The 25041-nt window shown below is 38.0% G+C and overlaps 2 protein-coding genes and 1 long non-coding RNA gene across 4 annotated transcripts; 1 reads left to right on the top strand and 2 right to left on the bottom strand.

Annotated features, from left to right (window-relative positions):
- Positions 1–7295: 7295 nt before the first annotated feature.
- LOC133723970 (uncharacterized) lies at positions 7296–8726 on the bottom strand. 2 transcript variants are annotated; one of them, XR_009853387.1, is made up of 3 exons: positions 8623–8726; positions 7975–8032; positions 7296–7489 (listed from the first exon to the last, which is right to left on the bottom strand). XR_009853387.1 is itself a non-coding variant. In XM_062150836.1 (3 exons), the coding sequence occupies exons 1-3, from the start codon at positions 8558–8560 to the stop codon at positions 7415–7417; spliced, it is 354 nt and encodes a 117-aa protein (XP_062006820.1). In that variant the 5' UTR covers positions 8561–8583; the 3' UTR covers positions 7296–7414. The 2 variants fall into 2 exon arrangements, 1 of the variants encoding a protein (XP_062006820.1); XM_062150836.1 differs by lacking the exon at positions 8623–8726 and adding an exon at positions 8340–8583.
- Positions 8726–9671, bottom strand: LOC133723971 (uncharacterized). Its single transcript, XR_009853388.1, has 3 exons — positions 9610–9671; positions 8913–8976; positions 8726–8810 (listed from the first exon to the last, which is right to left on the bottom strand). It is a non-coding gene; the product is annotated as an uncharacterized LOC133723971 (long non-coding RNA).
- A 3584-nt stretch (positions 9672–13255) lies between these two features.
- Positions 13256–20305, top strand: LOC133722996 (carboxylesterase 15-like). The gene is made up of 3 exons (XM_062149831.1): positions 13256–13348; positions 17067–17514; positions 20070–20305. The coding sequence occupies exons 1-3, from the start codon at positions 13256–13258 to the stop codon at positions 20303–20305; spliced, it is 777 nt and encodes a 258-aa protein (XP_062005815.1).
- Positions 20306–25041: the final 4736 nt, after the last annotated feature.

Here is a 25041-nt window from a genome sequence, read left to right as displayed (position 1 = left end):
TTATGTTAGGGTGCCCAAACAAATTGTCTAATAAATGGTGCTAGCATGCCACGTCCTAAACTTGTCCATAGATGACAAAGGAAGGTATGTATCCATGTCATTCTGCCTTGAGTTAAATGAAAATTGTTTGGCTTGATTTAAAAAAAAAAAAAAAAAAACAACTATTAACACCTTAATTGGTGATCATGTTCATAAGTTATCAATTATCATATTGATATCACTATCACTCTCCTATATTTATGTGAGTCAGTCAGGAAATCAGGAATGTATATATATATATATATATATATAACCTAGGTTTAATGCGTAATAAGAGTGTATTCATAAGATTGAAAGAAAGAAAAAATGTTTTATTAGGAGAATTATTAGCTCTACCACTACATATTCACCCACACATAAGGTGTTAAGAGTTTGAATCTTCTCTCATACCCTCATAATTTTCTTGTAATTAGAAAAAAAAAAAAAAAATCATCCGTACAATACCTAACGTTTTGCTAATTATAAATTTTGGTACCTCAAATTCAAAAAACATCAGAATGGTATATGAAGTTTTAACCCCGATCGAGGATTCGTATCTAGAGACGTTAGCTTCATTATGGAGGCTACCAAGTGGTAAATTTTCAAGGATATTTTCATCCTTGCACTGTTCTTCTTTCTCTCTCTCCCTCAATCAAGCAAAAACTCATGACTTCGGCATCTCAATCACCTGTTCTTGTTATCTAAAACCTATTCTAAACTCCAATTGCGATCGAAAACAAACAAATATAGAACTAGCTGAATACCATGGGCAACTGAACAAAAGATCCACATTGAACTCAAGCTATACAAGGCACTCGATAGCATAACTGCCGCCAATTTTGACAGATTTCGGCTTCTTGAAATCGAATTCAACTTTGTCTGCACCAATATCTTTAACGAATCCCAGAGCTAAACAGCTGTAACCTGACCATTTGATAATCCAAGCATCACCAATGAGCTCAAGGTAAATAGCCGAACCGAAATTCACAGTAAACTATGATTAAGAATCAAATTCGTATAACAATGAGTAAAATTGAACTCGAAATAGCTACAGTTACTAGCAACCAATCAATACAGAGAGCTGGAATAGAAACCAACCTTGAGGTCTTCTGGAATTATATGATTTATATCGATGGCTTTTTTGATCGACGAAACGGCGTCGTCTACAAACTTGGTGAGCGCAGGTGAATATTCTAGCTGGAACTCTCTCACGAGCATAGTTGATGTCAATATTCTCTGCTCTAAAATATGCAAACCCAATTGCCAAAAGAAACCAACTTTTCCACTATACTCAATCACATACCTATACACTGTTTTATAATCATCCAATCAGCAAAATCAAATCAAAGTGACCAGAAATTAACTCCCAGTTTTCCCAAGTTTGGGTTACAGATATTCGATTTCCAGAAATCCAGCTATTTCTCCATGTCCTTGTTTCTCTCTCAAAATTCGAGGACAAACCCAGAAGCTGTGAGGAAGAAGACGAAGAGATCAAGGGAGAGATAAATAGGAACAGTTCAAGGGCGAAAATACCCTTTAAAATTGCCACCTGACAGCCTCCTTAACAGAGTTAATGTCTTTATGTATGAATCTTCAGTCTGAATCGAGGTATCGACCTGACTGAAGATTCATTCCTAGAGATGTGTTGTATATTCCTGATTTGGACACTGATTGAATGCAATGCCTCAGCTAGCCTTCATTAATATCCAGTCACTATATATGATTCTATATACTGACAATCTGAGTGGTTCTTGGTAGGTCAGTTGCTAAAAGGCACTACAAGCCAATACAAGGAGACTTTTAGCTACTGATTTCGGATAAGGATATAGAGTAATGTCTGCCAAAGTGGATAATCTTATGAACAATTAATTAAAGACGAAAAATTAAGATGTAATAAACATGTCGATCGGGAGCTAATCAAAATGGGTTGAAATTAATTAAGTGGTAAAAAGCAGCTCCTTAGTCCTCACTATATCTGTCTGAATTGCTTTCGATTTGGCTTTCTACGTATGAAGAGTGAGAGTAAAATATAGAGCCGTTTAATTTTAGAATTCATCGTTTGATTAACAATCTTACAACAACAACAAAATAAAAATAAAAATAAAATCATGAGGAAATGATGATGAGGGATTGAGGGATGAGGTGTATATATATACGTTCCTCATCGTTTGAATTGCCGCAAGAAAGAGCAATCCTCTATATGATTGTGGTGTTGGGGCTGGACCTGTGTTTCCGCGATGCATGAACTAAACGGCTGTATGCCATGCATGTATTAATTGTAATGCTTCTGGAAATACACAACATGAATATTTGTGATGCAGTCGAAGTAACGGAGTTTCCAAACTATAAACTCTAGAATAAATAGAACTGGAATCCATCACATAGATGAGAAAACTCTCAAGTTGTATCTATAATAAGGATAATACTTGCCAAGGCTAACCATAACCAATAACAAGAGGACACGTGTCCAATAACCAATTATAAGTGTTTGACAAGAATGTGAAAAAGATTCCACTGCAATAAAATATATATGAGTATTATCATTGTTAAATGGACACGTGTCCTCTTGTTATTGGCAAGGCTAACTATAGCTGGTTAGTTAAGTATTATCTTTATAATAAGATAGCAGTTTGCAGCCATTTAAATACTAGAAAACAAACCCTAGGACAACTAACAATCAAGCCTACTATAAGCCCATGAATTAAATCAAAACAAATCGAAAACTAACTAGAAAATCTAAAATGCAGTTTTGAAGCCCAGAACGACCTCAGAAACCCAAAAAAGCCCATACATCGTGGCAAAACAACGATTTTGACTAATGGCACTGTTCCATTCTCAAAAAGATATAATAATTAGCATTTTGACACCGAATATCAAATCTGCTCTTTAATGCTAGCTGTCATCCGTTCTACATTAATTCGAGAGTGAAAGCATGCTGATTTATCTCGTAGTTTTCATTTACTATAATAGTTAACCTATTTATAAGCTAAGGGGTCACCTTCCATTTGTTCAACAAAAAGGAGAGATGCAAGATGAAGAATCCTGCTAATTAATATGCTCCTTATCCTTTCAGTATTTAGTTAGTTATCTACATTCGATTCACACAAAATGAATCTATTGCGCAATTGTGGATTTACTAGGCTTAATTACCGATCAAGATTTGGTTCTTGTGTCTGGACCCCAATTGATGTGTAAATGTGTTTCTTCCTCAGCGAGTGCCTCAAAGAATCAACGCCAAGCCATTAATTCCATATACATATCTATGGGTCAGTCCCTATTTATTTGGAGGAGAGTAATCAGTGTGGTAGTTTTACATACTACATGAGGAACACATTTCTACTATTCCTTTGGTGACCCATTAAATGTAAAGGAAGGCTAGCTATATGTATAACTAGGGTGGTGCAGCAAATATTGAATGTTAAGAGCCGTCCCTTGACCAAGGCATCTAAGGCCTCAGTTTGGGGAAGGCCTCCATCTCAATATATATATATATATATATATATATATATATATATATATATATATATATATCAGTCCGGCTACGATGCGGACGGTACAGATTTCCCGTTTTCTCTCACTTTCCGATCACATTTTCACATCTTAACCGTTCAGTTTTTAGGTCCTAATGTATAGATCACCTCTGCAAAATTTCAGCCAATTTGGTGATCGTTAAGGCATCCAAAACTGCAAATTACAACAATGTACACGAACGGTTCCGGTTTGACAGATTCGGTTCGTTCGTGTAAATTGTAGTTTTGCATGCCAATATTGAGCATGAAACAAGGAGGAATCTTGATGACTTTGCTTCTATGCATGCATGGTATGTGCATATGCTGAATTACATGAAGAGCAATGTCTATATAAAGACATTAGATACAAGAACAAAGGCATCTGAACTTGTCTAAGTTCGAGATCAAGGCATCCAAACTCATTCGAGCATTTGAGAGTTTGAGAAAGTCGGGGAATCCATCATTTGTGAGCAAAGACAATTGCTGCATGCACTTGGTGAGAGAGAGACTACCAAGATAGAGAGAGATAGTTTTGCCACTTTAGTGAAGTTTAGTCGCTATAGTGAGATTGTTTCTTATAATCCCTTTATTTTGCATATATAGTGGAAGAAAGAAACTGCTACCCCACAGACGTAGACACATTTGCCAAACCTCGTCAGATATTGTGTTTTCTTCTGTTTATTTGTTGCTACTTTCACAAATCACAGGAGATGTGAGAAAAGTTAGATCCTGAAATAACCAAATTAAACCAATTATCCATTGATCTTGTATTAAGACAACCCTTCTTTTCTAACAAGTGCCTTTGATGAATTTCTAAGCACCTCGCTGAGTGCCCCAATGTCAAAATGGGAGGTGTGTGCGCTATTACGAAATTAGTTCATGAAAAGGGAAATCATGACGTTTCTATATGCAATGAATTTGTTTTACGTTTCACTTTGTGAAATGAGTAGAGTAGTTAAAATATAGAAGTGCCTTGTGCAGAAAAACCAACAATGGATTTGTTTTAAAAAAGTCAGGAACAAAGACCATATCGATCTCCTAATATGTTAGTAGGGGCAAGGCCAGCCCTGAGGGCTGCTACCTGAGGCAGCCGCCTCAGGCCACCACTCTCCGGGGGGCCTCCGCCAATTTTTTTTTTCTTTCAATTTTACATATATACGTTGTGTAATTATATATTTTTCTTTTCCCTACATTTTGCAATGTGGCTGTGCTAGTGCAGCGGTAACAAAGTTTTGCTGCTGTTTGCAACACCAAGGTTCGAAACATAGTGGCCTCTTTTTTGGTCTTTTTTCTTTCTTAATTAGTTTCTTTGTAATTAAACGTTTTTTGTTCCTTCTTTTTCCAGCTTCTATGGAAAGAATAATTTGGAACTGAATACTAATGTATTTGCCCTTTGTTTCATTGGTTTCTTTTTTTTTATTGGAACTGAATACTAATTTAATTACAAATTTTGTTCTTTTTTATTTTTTCAACTTCTAAGAGAAATATTATTTTGAAATTGAACACCTTTTTTTTTTTTTTTTTTCTTTTTCATTACTATTAATGTAGGGGTTTAATTTATATATATATAAAAATTGTTCGATTATATGATTTTTATTAAAGGAAAAACACATTATATGCCTTCGTCAAAGCAACTGACGAGGAGGGAATCAAGGAATTACAATCACAGCTCAATCAGCATTTAGTATCATTATTGTAATTAATATTTCCATTGTAATTCTATCCCTATATAAAGGGACTATGAAATGAAATGAGTAGACTAATTCTAATTCTATTTTACTTTTACACGTTATCAGCACGCTCAGAGTCAATAGTCAAGAAAAAAACCCTAATTTTCTAGTTTCTTTATTCTTCCTGTCGAAAAAAAAAAAAAAAAACCAAAACCTAGAAGAAAAAAACCTTTTTCTTCTTTTGTGGCATTTGTGCCGCCACCCTAAACCAAAAAAAAAAAAAAAATTCCCCGTCCAGCCGGCCAGACCGGCCTCACCATTGTCCACACACAGCAGCACCCTGCCTTCAGTTCCCGGCATCGCTGCCTCTAGCCCAGCGCCACCGGCCTCCAACCCACAGGCCACGCCTAAGCCCCCCCTCCCAGCCGGCCAGACCGGCCTCACCCAGCCAAGAGCAATTTGCTCTCCGCACCCAAGCAATTGATCAACCAGCACGCGGCCTCACCCATCGCTGTTGCACGCCCAGCGATCCCATCGCTGCTACTGCAAACTTGATCGATATCAAGGTACCCAGCCACCCACCGGCAAACCGAAGGAAGAAGAAGACGAAAAAAAAAACCCAGAAGAAGAAGAAGATGCAAAGAAAAAAAAGGGAAAAGAAAGAGGAAAAAAGGAGGAAGAGGGCTCAGAAAAAAAAATGAGAAAAGGAAAAAAAAAGAGAAAAAAAAAAAAAAGTGACCCAGCCCAGAAAAGAAAAAGGCAGGCCCAGCAAGAAAAAAAAAGGGAAAAAGGAAGAAGGCCCCAGCCCACTGCTGAAGAAAAAACAAAAAAACATCTCTACGCACGCCTGCATCATCACGCTCGTGTGCTAGGATTGTTTTATTTTCTCGAAACCAAGTATGATATCTTTTATTTATTTAATTTCATACTCCGGTATATTTAATTATTTATAATTAGAACTTTTGAGCATGTTTAGTTAGATAATTTTGATCCTTTTAAAGCATGCCTTGTCATTTATGTTTTATGTGATTATCTTTAAGCATGATTTATATATTTTACTGTTTACATTTTTCTTGTAAATTTTTCAAGCATGCTTTGTGATTTTTACATAATTATGTTTAAGCATGTTTTGTAATTTTTATTTACGTTTATATAATTATTCCTAAGCATGCCTTTATATTATGCTATTGTTTATATATATATATATATATATATATATATATATATATATATATATATATATATATTTTTTTTTTTTTTTTTACGCATGATATATTATTGCTATTATTATGTGTAGCATATATTTTGTTGTATATTTGTGAAATATGAGCATGCCATGTAATTTATTTTTATATATGCTATGTTTTATTTATTATTAAATGTGCTATGGTTATTTTTAGAATGCAACATATAAATTCCGTTTTGCCATGATAATGAAAATACATGCGCATTATACATACACACTTACCGCACTACACCAATTTTTCAATCAGACGACAGTTTTTCACTGTCGTCTGATTATAGGCATTGCTGTTGTCTATCTCAATGCCGTCTGATACATAATCAGACAATACCAGAAAACTGTCGTCTGATAAAGTTTAGTACAACAGCAACTACTATCATGTCTGTTGTCTGAATACTACGAAGAACAACAGCAGCTTAAAAACTTACTGTTGTCTAATAAAGTTTAGTACAACAGCAGCTACTATCATGTCTGTTGTCTGAATACCACGAAGAACAACAGCAGCTTATATACTTACTGTTGTCTAGCTGTGGCAGACAACAGGGGCTTATATGCTTGCTGTTGTCTGAAGGCTTTATCAGACAATATGTACTTGCAAATCCCATTGTCTATCTATTATTGATACTATAGATTTCTAAAAAAAACCATTGTCTGTTGTTTTGCTAGACAATGGCTTTCTCGTTCTTTTAGTCCTTAAAGTATTATAGTTAGATGACTCATACAACAGTTTTTGTTAGGCATTTTATGATGATCAATTATTGGACAATAGTTTTTAGCTGGAATAGAATGGTCCGAGAGACATTCAAAAGACCTACATTCTGCATATATGCATGGGATCCAAATGACAACCCAAAACACATTTATTTATGTAAAGATTCGATACATTCATCCATATATCCAACAAAGTCATTCTATCCCAACATTAACCCCCACGATACTAGCTTGTCCATAAATGTGATGCACATTAACCTTGCCTAAACCTCACAAATATGTGAAAACAATGCACCGGCAGCTTTAAGTACATCTTTTTGTTTACCCTCAGTAAGAACCTGCATATAATAATGTAGAGATGAGTGAATACATTATATATTAGTATTATATATCTTAAAAAGCTGTAAAGAGATTGTAGAAATATTAGAGATAAAGGCGTTCAATTAATCAAATGCAAATTAGAGTTCTTACAAGAATTTACTCCGTTCTACCTGCTAAGATAGTCCTATTTACAACATCAACTAGCAAAGCATAAGTTTATGGAATTTAAATCTTCTTATGTACACTTTTAAATCTTCTTACTACTTTATAGTTCATTGTTTCTATATAGAGCACAGTATTTAACCGGACCAATCATACAAATGTGAAATGCCACAGACCAACAATGGTAGAACAGAACATACCAACAAATGAAAACCTACAGCTATTAAACACGTACATTTACAAATAGATAAACTGACCAGCCAAAAAGAGAGCATTTTAAGAAGCAAAAATTTCAAAGTCAATATTTAGGAAGGTCAAGATCAGTAGGCAATCATAGTACCTGATCACATAAAATAACTGTGCCAGGACCAAAACCCTCGTTTTTGAACTCATGGCCTCTGTAGACGTCAAAATCAATCGTATATGTTAGTGTAAACGCAAGAAATCTAAGCAAATCATGATAAAATCCTTAGCGATCAACCCATATCAGAAACAATCAAAACTTGGTAATCCAACTATACTAAGCAATAGAAAACAAATCAAAAAATGAAATCTGAACCCAAAAACAACACAAGATAACGACAGACATAAACCCAGAACAAGAACAATCATATAGAAATGACACCCAACAAAGAGCACACAAGCAATCATAAGATTAGCCCAAATTTAGAGGTTAACAAACTATAAAGCATAAATCTTTAATACCCAGAAAGCGATTTCTGTTTGGAACCGAATCCGATCAAGAACCCAGAACAGCAACAGGTCGAGAATTCAAGAATCAATAATGGGTATTGAGAAGAATAGGAGACCAAAGCATCTGAAACAAGAACTAGCTTTTTCTCCTCTGTCGGCACATTAAAAGTAAATTTAGGTAGGCAAGCACCAAATTGAGGTGATAATATAAGAGAGAAACTAACAACAAACATAGAAATTACAAAAATAACCAAGCCTTCAAAAATAACTATGAAATTATCATGCTGAGGCTTACAGTGAGACGTTGGAGTTTGCTAGTTCGACGAACCAACGAGTGTGAAAGATAAGTATAAGAGTAATATTCTGTAAAGAATTTTTCAACGGTTTCACTGCAGCTGCACGAACCAATACTGTGAACTGATTAGGCTGAGGTTTGGATGAATAGAAGTGAGCAATTCTTCTTGATGAGATATAACTGTACTCCTGCATAGTAATTAAGTTGAATACTGTTGATTCTATTGTTCTAAATGAACCACCAAAATCTGATGAAACAAAGGCATAGAAAAGAAACAAAATCTAACTTACATTGTAAAGAAGATAGCAGACGACTGCACTGAAAATATATGCTGCACAAAAATGAACCCATAACCTCTGCACAAAAATGAACCCATAACCTTTGAAACCAAAATTAACAGTCAGGGTCTCCTCATAATAGGTTTTACCATATGCCTACCATAAATATGATAAACATAAATGAACTTGGAAATATCTGGCCACAACTCCATTAAGAGGAACACGCTGAAGTAAAGATTAAACTAATCTGCAAGCAGGTAATTCAATATCCTCCGAGTCTATGAATGTTCAGACACAATAGGTAAGTGAAAACTCTAAGTCAGGTGCCAAACACGGAGGAACAGATCCTATTTATATTAGCTATCATAATCTGCCAAGGGGAATTAGAATATTCACCACAGACCTAAACCCAAATCTCAACCTAAGATCAAGCTGCCCTCACCTCTCATTAATCAACCAACTCTAACTTAACCGAAGGACACACCGACTTATACGGCTTATAAATGCCATAAATTTGATAGAATTGAAAGCAATAGAATGGAAACTGGGAAACAACGTGTGGAAATATGATAGATGTTATAAATGACCCTCAACCCAGTGTAGCTAATGCAACTATCAAAAACTACAACACCTAGTGTTTAACATTACAATTTCATCTCAGTATTTCCCACAATTTTCAACCACCCTCCCATAAGAACCACATACATACCAGTTTGAGCCATCATCCACATTCGAAATACTAAACGAGTCCAAAGACTTGTTGGGCAAATCGAAAAAATCCACCTCCAGCTGGGTCCCCAGAAAATTTATTGGCAGAAGAACAAAAACCCCAATAATCCCACCAAACCCAAACACCTTCAAACTGCACAAACAAAAAAACCCAACTTCAAAAATCAAACTCAAATCCAATATACCCTTTAACACTACTAGTCCATCCATCACTAACCTGAAGATGAAAATGCGCATAAACACCACGGCATCCAAACTGGTGACAGACAAGAGCTGATCTTCAGACAAGAACTGGTGACACAAAAACAAATATAGTATCATTATTCGAATTTTTATTCATCATCTATAATACAGTGACAAATGTAGACCAATAAACTCTTAATTAATGACAGACAAACTCTATTAAATTGGAATGTCAGCATAGATAGGTTTTCATCAAGTCTGCTGTTCTTCAATCCTAATATAACTACGATCTTAAAGATATGAGGAAATGACCCTGAAGCTCTTTATGAGTTTCGCTTGTCGATGCGCAGCTCTGGCAACTCTGATATGTAATTCTGCTCTAAAGTTTTATACTTTGATTTTGGCATCTGAAACCCCATTTTGACCAGTGATAAAATAGACTCAGTTGCTAAGCATGTCTGCAAGCTATAGTGGCACATGAAGTTCCAGTGATCCAGAATTCTTTATCCCAGAATTTAACACAACATGAAATCATTGAAATGCTTATATGTCATATTTTTATCAATATCCACCTAACTGGAGGAATACAATTTACTTTCAATGAAAACTAACAAAGTTAGATACATGATCACATATTTTTAATGTGAAGAAAGTGGAGAAGTAATAGAGAATATATTTTTACTAATCAAAGGGGCAAAATAGTTTGGAGAGAAAACTCACCAGTTGAAATTCACAGATTTAGTTTGAGGGCAAAGTCCAGAAAATGATCCTAAACTCAAAACTAAAACCAAAATTGCAGAAATAGCTTCCTTTCAAATTTTATCTTTTTCAATACTAAATGTTTAAAGTTCAAACAATTTTGACATCTTCTTTCATGTTACCAAAGATATACCCAAATTAAACACACAACTCTTCGAAAACCCAGCAACCTCTTCGAAGACAAACCCAAACCTTCCTCCAAAAGTCGACCAAAATCTTCAATCTCTCCTCTTCTTTTTCTTACCCCACTATGCACATAAAGAGAAACCACAAAAGTTCCTTCAATTTGATAAAGCCAAATAAACCCTTTTTAAAAACTGTTACTACTACTTAGGGATCCATAAACTCCCAACCAATCTCAACTGTAAACAATTAAGCCCAACCAAATGCTAGAACTAAATGGTCCGTAATAAATATGCAAAATCTGGAAAAAAAAAAAAAAAAAAGGGTGGGGTGGGGTGGGGGTAAGATCTGCTTCAGATGGAATCAACTTCATCAATAGGCTAAAAAGGCTAATTACACCTACTGTTATAAAACAGAACTGTAAATGTGAATGATACAGCAGCCAAAATTTCATTCTTTCTTTAATATATCAAATGGGTTTATCAAAAGCTAAGCATATAACTAAAAAATATGCAAAATTTGAATGACAGCAACCAAAGTTTCAATCCTTCTTCTAAAGTTTATCAAAAGCTTCAGACTTTAATCACACAAATGGCTATTCAGCAATACCCAGAGAGTAAAATCAAACAAAGTTGAGTACCTAAAGTTCAGAGGGAGCTGGGTGAATGAGTCGGAGCAGATCGAGCTTGGGCAACCCAAAAAAAAAACACATCCAACACTTCGCACTTCAAGCCTATTTGCCTGAAATCTCTTAACAACCTACTGGGACATGATATCGAACAGGATTTCAGGATTCACACTAATTTTTCTTCTCTTTTCTCATGGTTTCCCCATCATCCATACAATCCCTGACGAACTCCGGCGGGTTCCAGACCATGAAGCTGTTGTTGATGGAGGTTAAGTTTGAGAGGATCTGCCTTCAAACTGCTTAGTAGAGACGGTTCGTGGTCTGAGAGCGGGCTGAGGGCGGGACTGAGAGCGGGACTAAGGGAGGGCTGAGGGCGGGGCTGATCGAGAGAGACGGGTTCGTGGTCTGAGAGCGGGCTGAGGACGGGGCTGAGAGAGACGGGTTCGTGGTCTGAGAGCGGGCTGAGGGCTGGGCTGAGAGCGGGACTGAGGGATGAGAGTGAGAGAGTGTGATTTTCAGCTGGAGGCGGACTGGGTGTTTTGCTCGATGGAATGGAGAGGGAACGAGTTGAAAGAGTATAAGTGTTAAAAGTATAAGTCAAACCCTAACTAAAGTCAGCTATTCATTGTATCCAAAAAAAAAATCTAAAACTCAGACGACATCAAATAAAGTGCATTGTCTGAAACTCATGTAACAACAGACAAATTAAAAACCATTGTCTGAACCACTTAAATCAAACAACATCTTTCAGTAGCCATTGACTTACAAGATATCAGACAACAGACACCTAATAACAGTTGTGTGACTGAAAATAATCAGACAACAGCAAAAATCAACCATTGTATAAATGAACCTTGGACAACATCACATAATAACTGTTGTCTGAATTAATTCATTCAGACAACATCAAAAAAATAAACAATTGTCTGAAATGCTATTGCACAAGAGCCAAGAAAAAACTGTTGTCTAATTCGAAAACTCAGACGACACAATATTTCTTGCTGTCGTCTGATTAAATCAGACGACAGTTAAAATGTTTGCTGTCGTCTGATATGTGTTGTCTGATTCCGAAATTGGTGTAGTGCCGTGATAAAACATTTTCACATAGCATCGAAAAAAAATATGTGACCATTACGAATCTTGGTCTTGAAATCTAATTCATATTTTTGGAAAATAATTCACGTGGATGTCTTTATGATTGCGTAATTTATATCTTGCCTCTTGTTTATGTAGATGACTAATCCAACTCGACCTGAATTTGACATTTTGGACTCAGAAGGACTTGAGTACCACCGTTGGGTTTCCGATGTAGAAACTGCCTTTGTGGCAAAAGAATACACTGCCACCATCAAAACTCTCACTGACCCCAAAGACGATGGACCGTCTGACAAGGTGAAAGCAAATGCCTTAATGTTTCTGAGGTGACATATTGATCCTAGCCTACGCTCGGACTACCTTCAGTTGAAGACACCCAAAGAACTGTGGGATGCCCTTAAGGGACGTTTTGGGAACATTCATGACACCTTGCTCCCAGAACTAACTGTTCAGTGGAATGAAATCCGCTTGCTTGACTACAAAAGGGTCAATGACTTCAACAAGGACATGTTGCGCTTAAAGGCACGTCTAAATTTTTGTGGAAAGGAGCTCACAGAAGATGATATGATCCAAAAGACCTTTTCTACTTTTCCTACTTCAACACTTATACTAGCGAACCAGTATAGGCTGGAGTATGACAACAGAAGAATCACAACATTCAATAAGCTGATCAGCCTACTGCAAGTGGCTAAGAGGCATAATGAGGTTCTTTTGAACAACAATGCCAGGCCTGTTGGGACAAAGAAAATTCCCGAGGCTAATTATGGCAAAGTGAAAGGTGGAAAGAACCCCAATGCAAAGGGGGTTGGACGTGCTCATCCCTACCCACGTGGCAACAATGCACCACGTGGCAAGGGATGTGGGGGTCGTGGTATGGGCCGTGGAGGCCCTCCCAATGTATGGTGCAAAGATAGTGGTGCTGGCCCTAGTGGTCATGGAAACAAGGTGCACAGGGCACCTAAGAACCCTTCAGTCAAACAAGAAAGAGTTGGCAATGAACCATGCTATAGGTGTGGAGTCATTGAGCATTGGTACAAGAACTGCCAAGCAAGCAACATAGTTGCAGCCACTTACAAGAGGTATAGGGAGTCTAAAGAACAAGAGGCTCACTATATGGAAGAAGGAGGCCATAACCCAGATGTCAACCTCGCAATTGCAGACTTCAATGGCAACAAGGAACTTGCTCAGTCAATGGATGGACTAGATTTTGACTGATCTGCTTTATCTATTTATTTTCCAAAGACAGTTGTGAAGGCATAATGCCTCATTTTTAATTAGACTATTGCTTGGTCTTAAAGTTTATTTTCAATCATGGATTGATGAATTAGATTTCTGAACAAGATCTTGATTTGATTATCGTTGGCTTATTAATAAATTTCGGATTTTATTCTGAAGCAATTGAATTTATTCGATTTTATTTACTACACATATTTACATGGTTCGAAATAGCACTATAAAGATGTAAAGCAATACATCTAGAAAAAGAAAAATTATTAGAATGAAAAGATTGTCATTCTACCCAAATAGAAATACTCACCAAGAGCTAATCGAACCTTGTTAAGTTTCAAAGATATTCGTGCCAACGGTTATCGTGTAGAAACACACTGTAAGAATGGAACTGAATACCTTTATATTACCTCTAATGAATGTGGAAGGAAACGCATTTTAGGGAAACTTATGAGTCAATCTAGTGGACTGTACCTCACTACAATTTGGATCATTGAATCCTATGCTGTCACCAACAATGAAATGTGGGACACTGACTCATACAGGCTTTGGCATGACCGCCTAGGGCACCCTGGTCGTGACATGATCATCCGTATTTTAAAGAACTCACACGGACATCCCTTCTTTCGAGTGAAAAATAAAATGGGAGAAAAATCTGCCACACTGCAAGGTATCGGTCCTAGTACTGCTCAAATGCAGCCATTGCCTTCTGAAATACCAGAAGCACTACCTCCCTCCCATTATGCCTCATTGACTATTTCAAAGGCACATCACTCATTTTGTAAAGCCTGCTCTTTAGCAAAAACAGGATCGAGACCTTCCTATACTAAAGACACAAAACAAAACATTCCATTCTTACAAATAATATAAGGAGATATCTGTGGACCTATCCATCCAGAATGCGGACCATTCAAGTACTTTATGGTTCTGGTGGATGCTTCGACACGCTGGTCACATGTCGCTTTATTGTCCACAAGAAATGCTGCATTTGCAAAAATCCTAGCACATATTATACGCTTAAGGGCTCACCACCCTGATCACCCTATCAAGTCTATAAGGCTTGATAACGCTGGAGAGTTTACATCAAAAACATTTGATGATTATTGCATGTCTATTGGGATCAATGTAGAGCATCCTGTACCCCATGTGCATACACAAAATGGTCTCGCAGAAGCCACCATCAAAAGGCTACAGATGGTGGCTAGGGCACTGGTTATGCGCACCAAGCTACCTATATCCGCCTAGGGTTATGCAATATTGCACGCAGCTTTACTTATTCGTTTCAGACCCACTGCTAGCCAACCATTTTCTGCGTACCAGTTGGTAACTGGATATGAACCTGACATTTCACACTTATGCATATTTGGTTGCGCAGTATATGTGCCTATTGCGCCCCCACAGTGCACCAAAATGGGTCCTCAGAGACGATTAAGTATCTATGTTGGATACGAATCCCCAACAATTATCGCTACTTGGAACCCTTGACAGGCGATCTCTTTACCGCTAGATTTGCGGATTGTCACCTTGATGAGACAGTTTTCCCGTCGTTAGGGGGAGATAGGAAAAAGGATTTTTCAAGGGAACGACAGGAATTGTCGTGGTTTGTCCCCACTCTGTCTCATTTTGATCCCCGCACTTCACAATGTGAAAGTGAAGTGAAAAGAATAATCGATCTTCAGAACGTAGCAGATTCGATGCCTGATACGTTTACTGATATCGCAAAAGTGATGAGATCACATATACCAGCTGCAAACGTGCCTGCAAGGTTAGAAGTCCCCAACAAGGGGCACAACGCCGCAGATAGAGGCACTGCAACCACACTTAGTGGAGGTGTGGTTGAGGCCGTGGCTCCCCAAAGGAAGAGGGGGAGAGGCCACTTGGTTCGATTGACACTCACCCAAGGAAGAGGGTGAGTAAGGCACAAACCGATCCATTAATCATCAATGTAGAGAATCCCTCTCATGAGATTGTCTCTGATTATAGTTATGTCCATGAATCAATACTGGAGGATGCTCCGATGTTTGAAATGATTCCAGAGAACAAAGAAATGAGTAGACCATTTTAATTCCATTTTACTTTTACAATTTTTTTTATGAGGCCACATTTTAATTATTCGCCTCAAGCCTCCAAAATGTCAGGACCGGCCCTGAGTAGGGGCACACAGAGCTAGTAGAGGGCCTGCTGTGGCCTTGGCACCCCCAATTGTAGTTCTTCAGTTCCCCTTAATTTCCTTATAATTAAATTATGGTTCTGTTGTCCATGATTAAAACATACAATACTGCATGAACTGGCACGTAGTTGTACTGAACTACTAGTACTGACTTTATTCCTGATGATTGTTTAATTAAGTATTTAAGTAGATGATGCATGGTAGTGTGTGTTAGAGATCTCTCATTCTTTTTCCTCATGTAATTCTTAGCTAGCTTAGCTAGGTCTTATTTCATGTACAAATTTTATTGCTTCCTAGCTAGTTCAACTTCCTTAATTAATGAAATGATTAAGGGACGATGTTTAGGTTCATCTTCGGATTTAGATTTTCATATTTCAAACCCTTCAACATAATAATAAGATCATTTTTTGTAGATAAAAAAAATATATAAACTAAATTGGAGATCTTTACTTGATGATTCATCCTAATCATCCAACTATGACATACAATTTCTGTCATACAATTTAAAAATTAAACAACTTCAATTGTATTGATTTTCTATGAGATGATCTTAGCATTATGTTTCAAAATTTCAGCTATTGAAATTAAGAAAATATGAGCGGAAACTGGAAAATATGTTATTCGCAAGAATTAATAGGTGAACTACAAGGCGTAAACTTGAAAGTTACCTATATTTTTTTTTTGACACCCTCTTTTCGGATTGTTCGTGGTATTCTAACGCTTTCTAAGCTCAAAGATAAATCCACTAGGGGCCCAGACAACCAATAGAGCATTACAGCCCCTCTCCTGGCCACATTTATAATTAAGTAAATAACACTAAATAACCAAACTAGCCAGCATTCGAACACAAGACGTGAGAGTTTCACATCTTAAATATTCCCGTAGTAGGACAAAATGCATTTACTGAACCACATGTTGTATATCTTTAAACTTAAAATCATCTATGATTAACCAAATATCTGTTTTTATTTTTATTTTTTACATATATTTTTCAACACAATGCGTTGTATGCATATGTTTGTTCGTCATAAATAGGACCAAAAAAAAAAAAAAAGGCCACGTTCGATACTGCCAAATGTTCCATTTTCAAATCTATAATTACGATCTAAATTTCAATTTATTATAATCCACCACGTACGTACGTACTTTCAGAACTTAGGGGGAAAAAAAAATCAACCACTAGGTACCATCCTTCCTTCTTTCTCCTCTATATGAACCATCACCCTCCTCCATCTTCAACACAAAAAAAAAGGGTTCCCAACCTCACATTGTAGATGACCTCGGTGGCATTCTCCGTGTCTTCAGCGACAGTTCAACCTGGCGTTGCCCTTTCGAGGACATAAACTTCGGCCCTGTTGGATACATCGATGACAGCTCCGTCGTCTTCAAAATTACTTACGACCAAACCCTCAACCTCTCCCTCTGTTTATACAAACCAAGATTAACAAACCCTACTTCCTCCACTGCCAAGCTCTCGGTGGTGCTTTACTTTCAAGGCAGCGGGTTTTGCGTGGGCTCACGTGTCTGGCCCAACTTCCGCAACGAATGTGTCCGTTTGGCAGCCGGGCTCAACGCCCTTGTGGTGTCACCGGACCACCGGCTTGCACCAGAGGATAAGCTCCTGGCTGCGCTGGATGATGCGGCGAGTGCAGTGGAGTGGCTGCAGAGGGAGGCCTCAATGATTGAGAGTGGTGGTGACTGTGATGCAGGGATACGTGCAGTGGCGGATCCAGGATCCAATTATTGTCTAGGCTAATTAGAAGTGTACAAATTTGTTTTTTTTTTTTTTTTTTTTTGAGGTTTGGAACACAGTGGGAGACTCATTCTCACGCCTTTATTATTTTCAATCAAAACATACAACGGAGGGGGCATAAAACCAAACCCCGTAAATTAAAAACTACAAGCATACATTTGTTGTAAAACAACAATAAATTAACTAAATCGTACCCTCCGAGGCCCACTCACTTCAAACTCAGCAATCACAGAATCATTATCAATGCTATCGGCAAATTCTTTTTCGATGTAGAGAACCATCAAATCATCAAAAAACTCATCTTCCATCTTATTTCGAAGTTTGTTTTTTATGATGGTCATAGATGAAAATGCTCTCTCTGTTGTTGCTGTAGAAACTGGCAGAGTCAGCACAAGACAAATCAATCTATAAATCATAGGAAAGAATGCTGACTTTCTTGATTCAACTAACCGCCGACACAAATCAGACACAGTAGTTGTGTTGGCAAATCTTGGATCCTTCTGAATATCTGCTAGAAAATACCCACACTCCATATCTAGAGCAAGCATATCATATGATGTAAAATCATGAGGATAAAACCTCAAAGCAAGATTGCAAACATCTTCACATTTAAATGATCGAAAATTATCACGTGGATCAAATGTAGCACTAAGAATAAGGAGCTCCAACAAATTATCTGTAAATCTACTATCCAACTCTGCCAACTGAAAGTCTATCACAGCATTAAGTGTATTGACCCAATAATAATGCTCATTTGCAATATTTTGTTCACAAACCCTTGTACTATTCTTGTAAGGAGCAGACATATCTTGCATAATAATATCATACTGACAACAAAATGATTCAACCCTCATAATCAAATCATCCCAACCATCTTCTCTCATATCTTGAAGTTTTGATTTTGTTATTGAAAGAAAATTGAGAGCATTGAAGATGTCTATGGCTTTTTTTTGCAATGACTGACAAAGAATATTGTCACGCTCATTCAAAGGAAAGGGTACTTGCATATTGGACGTCGTATTCCTGGATCACGTTCAAGAGAACTAACATCAAAACTTTCTTCTCTCTCAATTCTTTCATTATGACACTCTTCTAGTGGAATAGATGGAGAAGGGTTTAAAGGGACATCATTAACAGAATTCTCAGTCACATTTCTACTCCCACTCCCACTCCCACTTCTAATCTCATCGACACTATCACTTGATGGAGTACCACTTGTAAACCATGACAAAAGATTTTTGTACCTCTTGGGTTTCTGGTGATCTGTCATTATATTCAATACCTATAATATTATATAGATACCACCATTAGAATTATACAACTACAACTAATTATACATTACTATTAGTTACTAACTAGCAGCAGACTTTAATGTCTAATGGATTTAATATGTGCCTCCTTAACATATATATAATTCTAATGGGTTTGTGAAATGAACACTCACTGTTTAAATAAGACAGGCTAAAGAATATAAAGTTAGTAACACTAACTAGATGGAAAGGGCATCAACAGCAATCTCGGTATTATGAATAAACCCAGACACTATCACCAAAACTCTCAAATAAAAATTCTCCAATCTGCAACACAAAATGCACATCTTTAAATAAAAAATAATCACAACATAATCAGAAGCCAAAGAAAGCATCAAGAAATCCCAAAGCCCAACAAAAGCTCATTCACTTATTGTTACTTTATTTTTTATTTTTTTTTTGCCAGTAATTTATCATCAAAGACATCAGTCGGTAATTCTAACTAAATATACAATCATCATAGCCTCATAGGCTATCCACCGACTGACCGACCATGATCAAGAATTCAAGATCCTCAGCTAACATGGAATCTTTGTCTCTCTCTCTCTCTCCCAATCCTTAACTTATACAGAAAAGCCCAACTCACAATTAGTCAATTACATCCGCCACTGGGTTGGAGTGAAATTTTCAAGTGGGATTTCCTATCATAACCTTGGAAAGAACCATATGATTATACAAAGTAGATTGAAGGAATCCCAAGAAAGAATGTAGAGTTTGGCATGTTACTAAAGCAAGACAAAGGCAGAGAAGCATACAAACTGGGCAATATCTAGGCATAAAACACTCACTTAGGGATTTACAAATATTCCAAGCAGATCTTAGGGACGAGCAAACAGAATCGGCGAGAGGAGATCTGGGATTTCTTTGAGAAAACCCCATTGGGAAAAACAGAGTAGGAAGAAGAAGTGAAGAACAGAGATGTATCAAAAATTCAAAACAGGGGAGATCGATAGAGCTTCATACCTCGTTTACGAGAAGGCGAAAGGTAGTGTGACTGTGTGAGCCTGTGAGCTGCTGTCAGTGTTGTGGGAGACTGGGAAGTGGGAATACACGCGATTTTGCTGGATAATTTTTTTTTTTCTTTGGGCTGGTATGGGCTGAAAGGTATATATATATATATATATACCTAAGGGTTTTTAGCCCAAAATCTTGTCTAGGCTTGAGCCCATATAGCCTTCCATGTCCGTCCGCCCCTGGATACGTGGTGGTGTCGTTGGCTTTGACATGGTTTTTGTCGTGGGTGAGTCTTCTGGTGGCACCACAGCTCAGCACCTGGCGGTTTCGCTCGGAGGCGGATCGGTCAAGTTGGCGCCGCTTCGGGTACTGGGGCACGTGCTGATGGCGCCATTTTTTGGTGGAGTGGAGTGGACAAAATCAGAGCGGGAGCGTCGTGAACAATTGATGACATTGGATGTAGTTGAAAGGTAATTCTTTCTGGCTACCTCTAGTTCCTAATTAGCTTGACGAATTTATATAAAGCAATATTGGGAAATAATGCACCTTCATGCATGCCACCGTTCTGGAAAAAATGAAACAAATTTTTTGGTTGGAACAAATTTTGGGCATAAGCCTACACTTAGCTCCGCTGCTGGGAACGAATAATTAAATGATCAATGATAAATATCTAGGACTTTGTGATATTATATAGATAGACTTAATTATATACCACTAATAATCCAGACTTTGTCATACATACCAGACCGAAAGAAAGTCATCTTCGCTAGATTATTTATTAACTAGTATATAGGAAAAACTTTACAAATAGTCACTCAATTATGACTCATTTGACACTTTGGTCACTCAATTTTTAAGTATATCATTTTGGTCACTCAACTATTACTCTGTCAATCAGTCTAGTCACCTAATGAATATTTTGTTTCACTTTAATCACTTCTTCCAATCATTCCAATTCAGACTTCTCAACTTTCCACAATTGGTTGGATGAAATATCCTTAATATTGTGGCAAATAAAGTTTTTATTTTTAATGAAAAAATTAACGGAGTGATTAAAGTGAATAATAGAGTTAAAATTAAGTGACCAAAATAATATATTTAAAAAGTGAGTGACAAAAGTGTCAAACAAGTAAAAGTTGAGTGACTATTTGTGATATTCTCCGTGACCGACACCTACCGACAGCGGTTCGCCGCATTCCAAACCTCCTACGGCCGCCAAACTCAGTCACCAGTAGCTGCTCGACGCCAAGATTCAGGAACCGGAATTAGAACCTCAAGAACCGGTCTAAAAGTAACTGAACCGACCGCCTAAGTCACTGAACTGTAGGCAGAAAAACCAAACATAACCTATTTAGGGCAATTCCGCCCAAGTTCCGGCCACCGACGACCAGACTGACATTCGGTGAACGTTTTCCGACTAGAATTCAGCCAACTTTTTTATTAAACGTTCCCGCTTTCCGTACTTTCAATTTCTTTTCTTTTTTCTCGGGGACATGCAACCTCCCTTCTTCTACCCCCCTTCTTCTTTCGTGGGGAGACCTAAGCTGAACTGTAGGGGTTCATGTTATCTCCAAGCTTGGAGCTTGTAGAGATCTCCAAACTTAGGGTTTGTTGAGAAGATACGATCGACCACATACACATCATTGTTTCGATCTAATCCAATACCTCTTGGAACTGAATTTCTTAGGAGCGATTACGCTCAGAAATTCCTAATTTCTTGGGAGCGACTACACTCAGAAATTTTTGTTGTTTTCGTGGTAGCCCTTTTGCTCCGAAACTAACCCTTTTTTCTTGTTCTCTTTCAGGATGAGTAACGTGAACAAACTGGACTTCGCGCCATTAGGAACAACTGGCTCTGGATATCACAAGTGGGTTCGTGATGTCTGCCAGCATCTCAAGGCCAATAGAATCCTAGATACAATTCTTGAGCCTAGTCAGGATGTGCTAACTATTGAGCAAGCTCAAGCTTTGGAAGCAAATGGAGCAGCCTTGGAGGCAAATAAGGCCAAAGCCATCATCCTAATGACTCGTCATATGAATGATTCGCTCCAGTACGAGTATATGAATGAAGAAGACCCCAGAAGGTTGTGGCTCTCACTCGAAGAAAGATTTAGCAACGTCCGTGACTCCCTGCTTCCTAACCTAGAAGTGAGATGGCATAACCTCCGCTTCTGTGATTTCAAGTCAATTCTTGACTACAACTCAGAAGCACTTCACATTAAATCCTTAATGAAATTCTGTGGAAAAGATATCACATATGTAATTTTAATTAAGAAGACTCTTTCTACCTTCCCTGTCTCTGCTTTGATTATTGCTAAGAACTATCGAATCGATGTTACTGTAGAACTGATCACAAGGTTTCATGAGCTCATTAGAGCTATGAATGTCGCTGAAAAGCATGACAACATCCTTATGAAAAACTATAATTCGAGGCTCGTGGAAACAAAGCATATTTCGGAGTCCAATTATAGTCGCGCCCCTAAGGGAGGGTGCCAAGAGTGAAACCCTAAATCTAGGGACATTTCTGGACATTCTGGTCCATATTCTCGCTCTAATGAGGAAGGTAACCGCCAAAATAGGAGAACACGGAAAGAGAGAGGGAGGCAACGCCTCTGGCCATGTTGGTGGCGCTACCAACACTAAGAGCCATCCTAATGACTCTTTCAAAGTGCCTCAATCATGGAAGCCTGAGCACAGAGATGTATGTTCTCGATGTGGAGCATCCGGTCATTGGGCACATGTTTGTAGAGCTCGTGAGAGTGTTTACACCACCTACAAAGTATATTGTGAAGCAAGAGAAACTCATTACATAGAACAAGCAGATCAAGAAGGTGATCTCGAACTAAGGGTTGAAGACTTCAAATCAGGCCAAGATCAAGAGACTAGCGATTCTGAATGAGTATTTATTTTTCCAAGAGATATAATAGGCAATTGCCATATATTTTGTAAATGCCATTGGTTAAGTTTTTCTTCAACTAGCCTCATCCAAAGTAAGTATGATGTCTAGGAAGGTTTTAAGATAAGTGGTACTTAAGCGAACTTTGCTTCACCGACATCTCTCTACTCACCTGGTCATATTTATTTTGGAGTTACCGAAAGAAGTCAAACGACTACCTTTGTTTTGCATTAGCTAGTTTCGGATTAGATTTTCTTTTGGTCAAAGAAACAATGATGTATATCGTTGGCTTATGAATAAAATTTCGAGTCCTTTTCATTATGACTACATTTCAATTCTGAGCTTTTGAGGAATGAATCTTAGAGAACTTCAGAGTCTTGCGGATAGTGAGACTACGCACACCATTCACTGCCATAGGCAATCATTCTTAGAGATATTGCCTAAACATTCCTCCGTGACTATAATGTTGGGTCATCAAGTTTAGTTCAAGGACATGGAATTGCCCAAATTCCTCTTTCCAAATGGTACCTTGATTACTGTCACAAAAACTCTCTACGCTCCTAGGGCAAATTGAACCCTATTGAGCTATTCGAGCCAATGAATTCCATGCTAAAATGTATGTAGAGAAAGGAAAATAATTCCTTTGCACTACCTCTAATGATTGCAAATATAGGCGCATCTTAGAGAAACTTATGTGTCTATCTAGTGGTTTTTATGCCACCACTATTCGAGCTATTAAATCTAATAGAGTTATGAGAGAAGATATATTGGATTTAGACACATATTGGCTTTGACACAACAGGATAGATCATCCTAGTCATGATATGATGATCCATCTACTAAAGACTTCACATTCTTTCGAGCGAAACAAAGCACGAATCAAAGGTTGATTCCTGGACTAAGTGTGACCGTCGCTGCTGCCTCTGGCGCCACCACTGTCCACCGCCAGCCTAAGGCTGGTGCAGTCAATATCCATGACACCATGGATAGCGTCCATCATGGTGATGGCGCCCCAGGTGATGTTGCAATCACCAACTTTGCTTCAAATAGCGTTTCAGACGCTCAAGCCCAACCAAAATCCTCATTGATTACTTCTAAGGCCTCTCACTCTTTCTACAAAGCCTGTTCCTTAGGGAAATTAGGACCGAGATCGTCCTACTCAAAGGATATGAGAATATTCATCTCGTTCTTATATAGAATCTGAGGGGATTCTGTGGACCGATTCAACCAACTTGTTGATCACGTGTTGTGCCATTTCCCACCTGTAATGCTACTTATATTGCACTCCTAGCACAAATCATATGCGACGGGCTCACTCCCCGGATCATCTCATTCAGTCAATTCAACTTAACAATGCTAAGGAGTTTACATCGAAGACTTTCGATGATTATTGCATATCACTGGGACTGATGTTGGACATCATATTCCCATGTACGTACACACCCAAATGGTCTCGCGAAAATGACTACGATGGTAGCCCAGACATTGGTAATGAGCACCAATCTCCATATATCTTCTTGGGGTGATGCAATATCGCATGCAGCTATGTTAATTCATCCACGACCCACCGCCACTCAATCTCTCTCTGTGTTATAGCTAGTGACTGGGTACAAGTATCTCGTACTTACACTCATTTGAGTGTGCCATTTATGTGCCTATTGCACCGCCACGGCTCATTATGATGGGTCCTCACAGACGACTAGGAAAATACGTTGGATATGAGACTCCAACAATCGTCTGCCACTTAATGCCCTTGCTAGGCGATCTCTTTAATGCTAGATTTGTGGATTGTCACTTTGACGAGATAATATTCCTATCGTTAGGGGGAGATAAGAACACAAATGTTCAACAAGAACGACAAGAATTGTGGTAGTCTGTCCCCACTATGTCTCATCTCGATCCCCGCTAAAGTGACGAGATCACACATATCTGCTGCAAACATGTCTGCAAGGATGGACGTCTCTACGAGAGGACGTAGTGCCACCCTATATGGAGGTAGGCATGGCATCAACGCCATAGAGAGTGACACTCTAGCGTTACAAGTCATGGCCCCAGTTAGAATGCGTGGGAGGTCCATTGGTTCAAAGGATAATTTGGCACAACTCAATTCTTTGATCATCAACATTCAAAATCCGTCTCATGAGAATCTTCCAGATTATTGTTGGGGGACGCCTCAACATCAAAACCTATTCCTGAGAATATAGAGCTCTCTGAAAATAACACTAGTGTGCATGAGACGTGGGATAGAAACTCCATTATGATTGATGTTGTATTCGCGCATTTCATAGCGTATGAGTTTGTTGAGTCTGATGAT

This window comes from Rosa rugosa, chromosome 7, assembly GCF_958449725.1.
Source record: "Rosa rugosa chromosome 7, drRosRugo1.1, whole genome shotgun sequence".
NCBI classification, from domain to species: domain Eukaryota; kingdom Viridiplantae; phylum Streptophyta; class Magnoliopsida; order Rosales; family Rosaceae; genus Rosa; species Rosa rugosa.
The sequence above is the reverse complement of the archived record's forward strand: the minus strand, read 5'-3'. Positions and strand labels throughout refer to the sequence as shown.